This window comes from Malaclemys terrapin, chromosome 11, assembly GCF_027887155.1.
Source record: "Malaclemys terrapin pileata isolate rMalTer1 chromosome 11, rMalTer1.hap1, whole genome shotgun sequence".
In the NCBI taxonomy this organism is placed as follows: domain Eukaryota; kingdom Metazoa; phylum Chordata; order Testudines; family Emydidae; genus Malaclemys; species Malaclemys terrapin.
This window is the reverse complement of record NC_071515.1, coordinates 33,834,789-33,845,056: the sequence shown is the minus strand read 5'-3', so window position 1 is coordinate 33,845,056 and position 10,268 is coordinate 33,834,789. Positions and strand designations below refer to the sequence as shown.

Sequence of the window (10,268 nt, the reverse complement as noted above, 5' to 3'; positions counted from 1 at the left end):
ACGCCGCTTCTCTGAAGCCTGTTACACCAGACCCCCAGCCCCGCGCGGCTCCCTGGGGCCGGGGCGCGCCCGCCCAGCCCAGCCCAGCGCGGACCGGCCCGGCCCAGGGGCTAGCGCAGGAACAGCGCTGACAGGCCCGCTCGGGCCCGGGCCCTGCCCCCGCTCCGAGCCCGGCCCCGCCGCAGGAGCCGCGGCCACGTCAGCCCTCCCGGCCTGGTGACTCAGGAGCCGCCCGGCGCCACCTGCCTCCGGCTCAGAGCCGGATCCGGCTCGGCTCCCCGCCTCGCTCCTCCCCCGTCCCAGGCTGCTCCGCGCCGGCCCCTCCTCCGCCGCCGGCCCGCAGCCGGCTCCTGCGCACCCCGCCGGGGAGCCGAGCGCCGCACAGACCGGTAAGAGCGGCCTGCCTGGCCCGGAAACCCGCCTCGTCCCCGCGCTGTTCCTCCTGTGTCACCAGCGTCCTCCCTGGGCCGAGCATCCCGCCGCTCCAGCCCTGCCCTCAGCCACCCCCACCCCGCCTGGGCTGCCTCCCCTTCCTCAAGCAGCTTCCCTCTCCCCATCCCCGTACTCCTCCCCTCTGTCCCAGATCGCCTCCTCCACAGCATCCTCTGCCCATTTCTACCCTGCCCTCCCCAGCCTGTCACACACTCATCTGCTGTATAAACTCCCCCCGGTTCAGGTGCTAAAGGAGCTATCGTTGTTCTTAGCCTGTTTCACACAACCTGCATAGCCCGCCTATGCTATGCACAGATAGACATCATCACCCACGGCTGCGTGCATCAAGGTACATGACAGGCTGCATGACTCTGAAGCCACTCTAGGCCAGCTGAAGCCATCTGAATGAGGGAGGTTTTTAGGTTCGTTTTGATTTTTAAGAGGCTTTAAATGTCTAATTGAAACACATTTCACTCCTGGGATGAAGGATTGTTTTAACATTGCACAATTACTTTTAAACTACTTGCTCCCACATGCAGAAATAGCTCCTCCTCTTGTCCCTCAGTGAGTGAGACTAGGGAAAAAAATATTAGGCAGGAAAAGCAAGCAGAAGATAAATATATTCCTAACTGGTAACTATGTCTGGGCTTTAATGTCTGTCAGTGGGGGCTATTCACATGAGTAAAGCTTTGCAAAATTAGCCCATACCAGAGTAGGAGTTAATGACCATTAACACTTAACTTAAGTAGAAATATCAAGAAGGTGATCAATTTTTCCTGTTACTAATGTTAGGTGCATTCTGCTAAAGCTGTTAATACGTTTCTTAATAACTTATCAATGTAATATAGTGAAACCTCTACTAAATGGCTTTTCCTCCCTCTTTACAGGTTGTAACTTTTGCAAGACAGTTATCATGTGACTGTGGATTATGACAACCAAAATCTTAAAGAAAACTCCTTGAATTAAACATCTATATCTTTTGAACATCTTGGAACTTATTGGACACTCTTTGAAGTCTGTCTGAATTGTAACTTGTATAACTTTTTAAAAGCTTCATAATGGAGTTCTTATTATCCAAAGGAGGCTGCATTAGAGATTTGAAAAGAACTTTATTATTTTTAGTTTTAACATGTCTGGTAGCTCTTGTTTGCACTGATCAGGACTATTATAATCTACTTGGAATATCCAAAGAAGCAAGTAATAGAGAAATAAGACAGGCTTTCAAAAAACTGGCATTAAAGTTACATCCTGATAAAAATCAGGTAAGTAAAATCTTTGTGTTCCTGTGAGCTAATTTGCCCAGTGTTAACTTTAAAATGGACTTTTATTTGCTTTTTAACAAATTTGAAACTTTGCATCTTTGTGTCTTAGATTTTTGAAGTGATGTAATAACATGATACTTAGTTTAGACTAGCTGACTGTCCTGCAAAGAAAAACAAAAGTAAAAGAGTGGATATATTAGTAAATTATGGCTAAGTTGAACTGAAGTCATACTGAGCCATTGCAGCTGAAAGGCGTGATCGTTTATACAGTTTCTCCAGTGCTTTCTCTTATTTAGACTTACACTGCCTCTTTTGGTTTTAGCTATTAATTACTGTTCTTAATAAATATTGCTGAGCTATGTCATGTCAGTCCTGTTTGGAAACTGAGCAGGGGAAAGCAAAAATTCTGGCAGGGACTGTGGATGAGAAGGGGAAATGGAGGGACCCCTGGAGAGACAGGAATCAGATCAAATTTTGAAGACATTACACTGGTTGAGAGAAGTCTGTTAGTGTAAATTCAAATACACTAAGGAAACATTTTTAATTTTTATTCTCCTATATGTTACTCAAGACTTACTGGAATAATTAGACTAAAAGTCTTGGAGTAGGACAATACAAATGCCCTGCTACTGATCCTGATCCTGCTACTTTTTACATGCATGTGGAGCCCCACTGATGTCAGTGAGGGTCCATGTGGACACAGAGATCTGCCTGCACAGAGCAAGCTGCAGGAGTGGGGCCTAAAATGCAAACGTTGATACTATACTGTTGAACTTGACATTAAGGAGAAGGACTTTCACCAAACATTTATGACTAGGAAGCAAGTGTGTATTTGACTATATACTCGGTACTAACATCTCAATGGGGAAGAGAAGAGTGACTGAACATGGATTAACTGTTGAGGAATATATGTTATCGTATATAGCCTCTAATTAAGAAGACTTAATTTTATTATGCCTTTCCCCCCACAATAAAGATAAAAACCGATCAGCTGTAACCTACTATATGTGCCTGATTCTTGCTATCTCAAAGAGCAATTCAGCGATAACTGATATATCACTTGAAATAGAATTGCTTATTCTCAACAGTGTGTGAAATGCTCTCTCAGCTACTTTATAGGTTTTAACTGGACTCGCTACTTATACTTTCAAAAGTATTAAGATTCCAAAGTAGTAGCTATAATTTCCATAAAATATGGAAATATTACTATGTAAGAAAGATTTCTCAACAGACTACCTTCTGCAGAATTAAACATACATTTTGTGTAGACTCTTAGGGCTTGTCTATTCTTACGCTCTGGTTCAGCAGCAGGCAATCGAACTTCTGGGTTCGATTTATCGCGTCTTGTCTGGACTCGATAAATAGAACCCAGAAGTGCTCCCCGTCGACTCCGGTAATCCTGCTTGGCACGAGGAATACGCGGAGTTGACGGGGGAGCCTGCCTGCCGCGTCTGGACCGCGGTAAGTTCGAACGAAGGTACATCGACTTCAGCTACATTATTCACGTAGCTGAAGTTGCATACCTTAGTTCGAATTGGGGGGTTAGTGTAGACCAGGCCTTAGATTACACTGATTCATGCATGTAACTCCCGGTAATGTTAATAGCAGCTGTGCATGTGCATCAGGCAGAAAATAGTCTCTTTATAACTTACTTTTTAGTATTGCTGTACATTAATGTAGTAATTTAAGTCAAGTTTTTAAGTAATAATGGGAAAGGTGAGAGAATTAATATAATACTGGTGAGCTAGTTCTCTCAGTCAGCACAGGACCAAGAGAAGGGATGTAAAGTTAGTTGTAAACCACCTTTCCACTCTCCTGATTCTGGAGCTGACTAGAAGCCAAAATGGTCCTTGATATAATTAAAGGAAGCCTAAGGATTGTTCTGAATTGTGCCAGCTACAGCATTTGGTCTGTCCCTAGAGGATCACTCGTCTCTAGCCAAGGACCACTGGAGAACATTATTTTCCATCTCCACCCCAGGCTGCCCACCTTGTCTCCATCACTTCCCCTACACCTGAGTGGGGATGGGAAAGAGGAGTGGGAGATAGATTGTTTCTGTGTCACTGGAGTTCCTAGCTGCAGTTGTTTTGTGCCACCAGACTGATGCAAATAAAGTAGAGCCAAAGGCCAGCGCGTGCCAAAGTTTTATTTCTATAGGAAAATGGTAAATCCTCAGAGGGCATGTAAGTGTTTTCTTAAGGGAAAATTGCACTGTAATAACATATTGCAATCACTACATCTAATTCTAAAGAAATAAATCACTAATATATTTAAGTATAAAATAAACAGAATAAAAACCAAACAGAAAACTTGCTAGCTTGACAGTCTGGTGTAGAATTCAGCTCACATTTGAGTGATTAGAAAAGCAGAGACTTTCAAAGTTATTGTAAGATCTTCAAGTGTGAGTTGAACTCTCTGTGCTACTCTACCTTGTTATCAATACTGGTTGTCTTGCTTGGCGGCTTCTATCTGATAGCAACTTCCATTGAGAAACAATTTACAACATTCATAGTTATGGAGACATTGAAACAGATGTATTGCTGAAAGTTCATTTAATATTTTTAGTTATAGATTAGACATATTTAATAATTGTGGTTTTCTTTGATAGAATGATCCAGATGCTCATGAAAACTTCTTGAAAATAAATAGAGCATATGAAGTATTAAAAGATGACGAGCTACGGAAGAAGTATGATAAATATGGAGAGAAAGGTCTTGAAGATCACCAACAAGGAGGTCGATACGAGAGCTGGAACTTTTATCGCTATGATTTTGGTAAGATGTGTGTTTGTAGTTTGCTTGTCTTTTACAGTCCAGAGTAAATGCAAAATTGTCATCTGTGCCAACTCTATGCACATACTGTCCTCTTAGACCCTCTCTTCCTCTTTCTAGCCTCCACAGCTGTCTTTTTTTTTTTTTTTTTTTCTTCCTTTCTCCCTACTGACTATGTTAGCCTTAAGGTATCTTGTTAAAATAATTCACCAAACAGCAGTAATAATACAGTTATTGGTATGAAATCCACTCATTATACTAAGTATTTGCTTTTTTACTGTTCATTATCATTTACTGTGTATTATAGTGTGTGTGTATATATGTGCGTATTATATGTGATAAGTGATCTTTGTTCCTTTGCAATCAAATACTAATATTGTGTCGTATTAACTTCTTAATACAAGGGGAGGGTTTTCTCTTTAATTCCGTCAGATGATTTTTTTATATTGGAAACCCATAATAAGTATTTTCCCTAACTTACATTTTTTTTATTTATTACACTTAATACATAAAGAGCCCAATCCTGCAAAAAATTAATTCCCATAGAGTCTTATTGGAGATCAATGTAACTATACCAGGAAGTAAGCATACACACCAGAGCAGTAGGGTTACACCAAAAATGATTTTTAAATCAGTTCTTCAAACAAAAATTGTCCAGATATTTGCTGGGAATTAGACCGCCATGTCTTTTCAGAGCTATTGTGACACAGGTAGCTAACCTGGAAAATAGGCAACTGAGAGACTGCAATGATGATTTCTACCATGTCATAAATATGGAAGCTGAAGTGAGCCCCTATTTTGGTTAATTGGATAAAAACTTCACAAGTGAAGGATAAAATTCCTACACTTGTATTTTGCTAAAGCAGTCTAACCCTGAAAAAACTCAGAATACAAAGGGAACATTTTATAAAACAAAAACCCCAAGAACTACTTTAGTGTTTGTGTACACCTAAATTAAATAAACCAGAGATGTGCACATTGCATGAAATTGAGAGTGATTTCAAATTTCTTTAGAGGTTACAATAATTTAAAAATTTCACGTGTTTGAGTCTGCACTTCTTGACAAAAGTGGTTGATTTAAAATGTCAGATTTTTAACTTTTATTGAACATTCATTTTAAGTTTATGTACAGTTATGCTTATTTTCTTTTTCTTCTGGATTTTTATTTTATTGTGAATTTATTGCTTCTGTATGGCAGTGACTTGATAACACCGGAGGAGACTTGAAGTTCTGTCTTATTTATTTGTATTATAGTAATACCTACAAGCCTCAACTGACATTTGGGCTTATTGTGTTAGGCATTGTACAAACCATACTGAGACAATTCCAGCCCCCAAAGAACAGACAATCTGAATAGATAATACAGACAAAGGGTCAGAGAGGTTTGGGGCACCAAGAGGGAAAGTGAGAAAGGTCAAACAAGCAGGCCAGTGACAAACCTGGGACTAGAACTTAGGTTTCAAAGGTCTCAGTGCTGTGCTCTATCAACTGAATCACACTGCCTCTCAAACCCTCATCAGGCACTCAGTATTGTGTCTCATCTGTGACAAAGATGCACCACGTCTTTGTGTGTACACCCAGTTCAGTCTCCTATCCCTACTTAATGATTGGTTTTTCTGCTGAAGATGCTAAAAGGTTCCCAGCTGTGATGATGGCTATTGTGATGTCTCCTGGGAATTGAACTGAGACCAAATGAATCTTATACATACCACTGAATTACATATCACATGGCAAAATCTTTCACCTTGCTAATATGCACCATCTTTTGTTTTCTACAAATTTCATTTTGTGCAAGCAGCACAGGAGTATTTCTGTATTCTTTTATGTAAAGATTGCAAAAGAAAAACATAGTTGCTGACTTTGTATTTTTTCTTACTAGGTATTTATGATGATGATCCTGAAATCATAACATTGGATAGAGGAGAATTTGGTATGTCTGTCAAGTCAAATGGGTTCGCGAATATTTTAACATTGTGTAAATATTATTTTCAGACTGAACTTTTTCATAGTATACATAGATTATAAATTGTCAGAGAAATTGCCCAGAGAAAATGCACATTATTTCCAAAGATAAAAATGTTTTTGAACATCATGGGTCAATTAATAAATGCTATGCAGATCAATGCCACTCAGCTTTTTAGATTGAATTTGAAAGTGTGTAATATCTGAAGGAAGGGGAAATTATTTACCTTGTAACTTTGTTTCTCCAGATTTATTATCCTGCAGAATTCTCACTCTTTGCTCTTGTGTCTTGAGCACACATCTCCCACGAGGCAGCTGATCTCCAAAACTAGCAATTCAGTCAGTTCTACTTACCCGCAATTCTGCTTGTTTGAAGATACCATTTGACAGGATTCCTATTTTGACATTCCTAAATCTTGGCTCCCTAATGTCAAAAATAAAAAGTCTTAATCCAGACACCAGGAAACAGTTCATACTGCTCAATGATGGGAGGGAGCTTTTGTTTTTCCCCTCTCATATTTATTGTCAGTGTTTACAGATAGTTGATGTGTTTTCAAAATAAGATGCTGTGTGTACTCACAGACAATTAACAGTGTTCTACTCTTACTTTCTGGAAATTAGTAAATCTTAACTATCTTTTTTATACTTCAACATTATATTAATTCAGCAGTTTTCAGTCAAACATACTGACATCTTGTAGCACAAACAATAATTCTCAGACAAAATAGAAAAGACAAAATACATATGAATTAGAGCCAGGATGTGATAGTGATCTTTTTATACAGATACCTGAAGAGGACAGCTTGTTTTTCTTAGATACACTTTGGCTCAGATTCCTTAGATGTGCATGCAGTGTACTGCTGCTACTCTTTGTCAAACGTGTAATAGATATAGTAGAATCTACATCTAGGATGAAACACACACATATACTCCAAAACAGTATGACTTAGTGCCTGGAACTATAGGAGGATTAATTACTTAAATTAAAGGGGAATTAAATCCATCCTCTAACCAAGATACAGAACAGCCCTATGCCCCCTCAGCATTCATTTTCACAGCAGCAGCCATCACTCTTGTACACCCCATACTTTGTGATCACTGGATTCAAGCAGTTACCAGTGATTCAGACCCCAGCCAATCCCCCAAATCCCTGCTATGACAGGCTTTGCAGAACCAGTACTGAGAGCCTTCTTGTGCCACCACCTTACTGCCCCTTCTCCATGCCACTGAACCACTGTTTCTGCTGTTCTGAGGACCTTTTGCACCCTCTTCTATGATGGGTGATGAATTAACCTTTGGTTAATGATAATCTAATGACAATTTATTTTATAACAAATGATAATTTATTTTATAATAAAACAATGTAATTTTCTATGTATAACAGCTTCCATGTTAAAATTCTGGATATATGAATTTAAACAAAGTTCTGTTTAAAAAAAATTAAAGGGAGATAGCCAACTTAATTTCACTTCTATGACAGTCTTTCTCCTCTTGTTAGAAGTAACACCTAAAGATAAACATAACTAATATAGAATGTTGGGGAAAAGTCATTGTTTTCCCACTTGTATATGTTTGACAGCATTTTGTGTATAGTTTTCCTTATATAGTCAGCTAGGCTTTGAGCCTGCAAGCTGAACCACTAAGGTACACCATTATACCCACATAGAGCCTCACGAAGACAAAGAGGTTCCACATGAGAACACTGGCCACCTGCAGAAACAGGACTGTAGTCAATTTCCCCTGTTCATTTAGGTGTTTCACACAGCAACAGCAGAGAGATTTTTAACATAGGAAAATGTGACTGAAAAACCCCACAAAAGTTAGGGACTCTGAGCCATGTGATTTGACGTCAGTGGTACCCCTTTAGTAATGAGTTTTCTAATATACATTCATGCTTTGACAGGGTAACAAGCCTTGTGGATGGGGGAAGCGGTAGATGTGGTATATCTTGACTTTAGTAAGGCTTTTGATACTGTCTGGCATAACCTCCTCTTAAACAAACTAGGGAAATACAGCCTATATGGAGCTACCATAAGGTAGGTACATAACTGGTTGAAAAAGCGGTCCCAGAGAGTACTTATCACTGGTTCACAGTCAAACTGGAAGGACTTATTGAGTGGGGTCCCGCAGGGATCAGTCCTGGGTACGGTTCTGTTCAAGATCTTCATCGATGATTTAGATTGATAGCATAGAGAGTACACTTATAAAGTCTGCAGACCATACCAAGCTGGGAAGGGTTGCAAGTGCTTTGGAGGATAGAATTAAAATTCAAAATGATCTGGACAAAGTGGAGAAATGGTCTGAAGTATAGGTGATGAAATTCAATAAGGACAAATGTAAAGTACTCCACTTAGGAAGGAACAATCAATTGCGCACACGCAAAATGGGAAATGACTGCCTAGGAAGGAGTACTGCGGAAAGGGGTTCAGGGGTTATAGTGGATTGCAAGCTAAATATGAGTCAACAGTGTAACACTGTTGCAAAAAAAGCAAACATCGTTCTGGGATACATTAAGTGGTGCATTGTAAGCAAGACATGAGAAGTAATGCTTCCCCTCTATTCCATGCTGATAAGGCCTCAGCTGGACTATTATGTCCAGTTCTGGGTGCCACATTTCAGGAAAGTTGTGGACAAATTGGAGAGAGTCCAGAGGAAAGCAACAAAAAATATTAAAGGTCTAGAAAACATGACCTATGAAGGAAGATTTTAAAAAAATTGGGTTTATTTAGTCTGAAGAAGAGAAGACAGGGGGGATATGACAACAGTTTTCAAGTGCATAAAAGGTTGTTACGAGGAGGAGGGAGGTAAACTGTTCTCATTAACCTCTGAGAAAAGGAATGGGCTTAAATTGCAGAAAGGGAGGTTTAGGGTGGACATTAGGAAAAACTTCTTAACTGTCAGGGTGGTTAAGCACTGGAATAAATTACCTAGGAAGGTTGTGGAACCTCTGTCATTGGCAATTTTTAAGAACAAGTTAGACAAACACCTGTCAGGAATGATCTAGTTATTACATGGTCCTGCCTTGGGGCTGGACGAGATGAGACTCAAGGTCCCTTGCAGTCCTACACTTCTGTGATTCTGTGCTCCCCTTAGTTATTAGGTAGTTGGCCTCTTACCTAAGCACATTAGATTGATTTGAGCCTGCAATTTAAATTGCATTTTCGGATGTAAACTGGCCGGGGTTTGCCGTCCCGGGCCAATGGGGGCGGCGAGAAGCGGCGTGGGTGAGCGATGTGCTGGCCACGGCTTCTCGCCGCCCCCATTGGCCCGGGACGGCGAACCGTGGCCAGTGGGGGCAGCAATCAGCCGAACCTGCCGCGTCAGCAGGTAAATAAAACTGGCTCGGCCCGCCAGGATGCTTACTCTGGTGAGCCGCGTGCCGAACGTTGCCGACCCCTGCTCTAGTGTGTTTACTAGCTCAATTAGTTGTAAACAAAATTTCATAGTTAAGCAGGTGGTTTCACTTCAGTTATGCCTTTCATGTGTCCTGCATATGTCAGTGTGAGTGTAAATGGAGTTGCAGTCATTACACTATTCTAGGTATTAATGATATCCACTGAATCAGGGAATTGAACTCGGGCCTTAAAATGGGTGTGTGTTTATTCTCTCTCTCAGACTCTCACTCTATGTAGATGCACAACTTAAAAGGAAGCTTTTATCAATTCTTAATTTAAATATATTTTTGTCTCCTCTTGTTAACCAGATGCTGCTGTTAACTCTGGAGAACTCTGGTTCATCAATTTCTATTCCCCTCGATGTTCACACTGCCATGATTTAGCACCTACGGTATGTATTTACAGTCAGCATCTTAATTCTGAAAATGTATTTCAAGTAGACACTT

The 10,268-nt window shown here is 40.5% G+C and overlaps 1 protein-coding gene across 3 annotated transcripts in view; it reads left to right on the top strand.

Annotated features, from left to right (window-relative positions):
• The first annotated feature begins 294 nt into the window (after positions 1-294).
• Positions 295-10,268, top strand: part of DNAJC10 (DnaJ heat shock protein family (Hsp40) member C10) — a 35,723-nt gene continuing 25,749 nt past the window's right edge. The window contains exons 1-5 of one of the 3 annotated variants that reach the window (XM_054043799.1): positions 295-389; positions 1,320-1,694; positions 4,303-4,468; positions 6,345-6,395; positions 10,131-10,213. In XM_054043799.1, the coding sequence (XP_053899774.1) occupies positions 1,491-1,694; positions 4,303-4,468; positions 6,345-6,395; positions 10,131-10,213 (504 nt within the window). In that variant the 5' untranslated portion in view covers positions 295-389; positions 1,320-1,490. Of the gene's footprint in view, positions 390-439; positions 782-831; positions 855-1,319; positions 1,695-4,302; positions 4,469-6,344; positions 6,396-10,130; positions 10,214-10,268 lie in introns of those variants that run through there. The other 2 variants (XM_054043800.1, XM_054043801.1) reach the window with 2 other exon arrangements.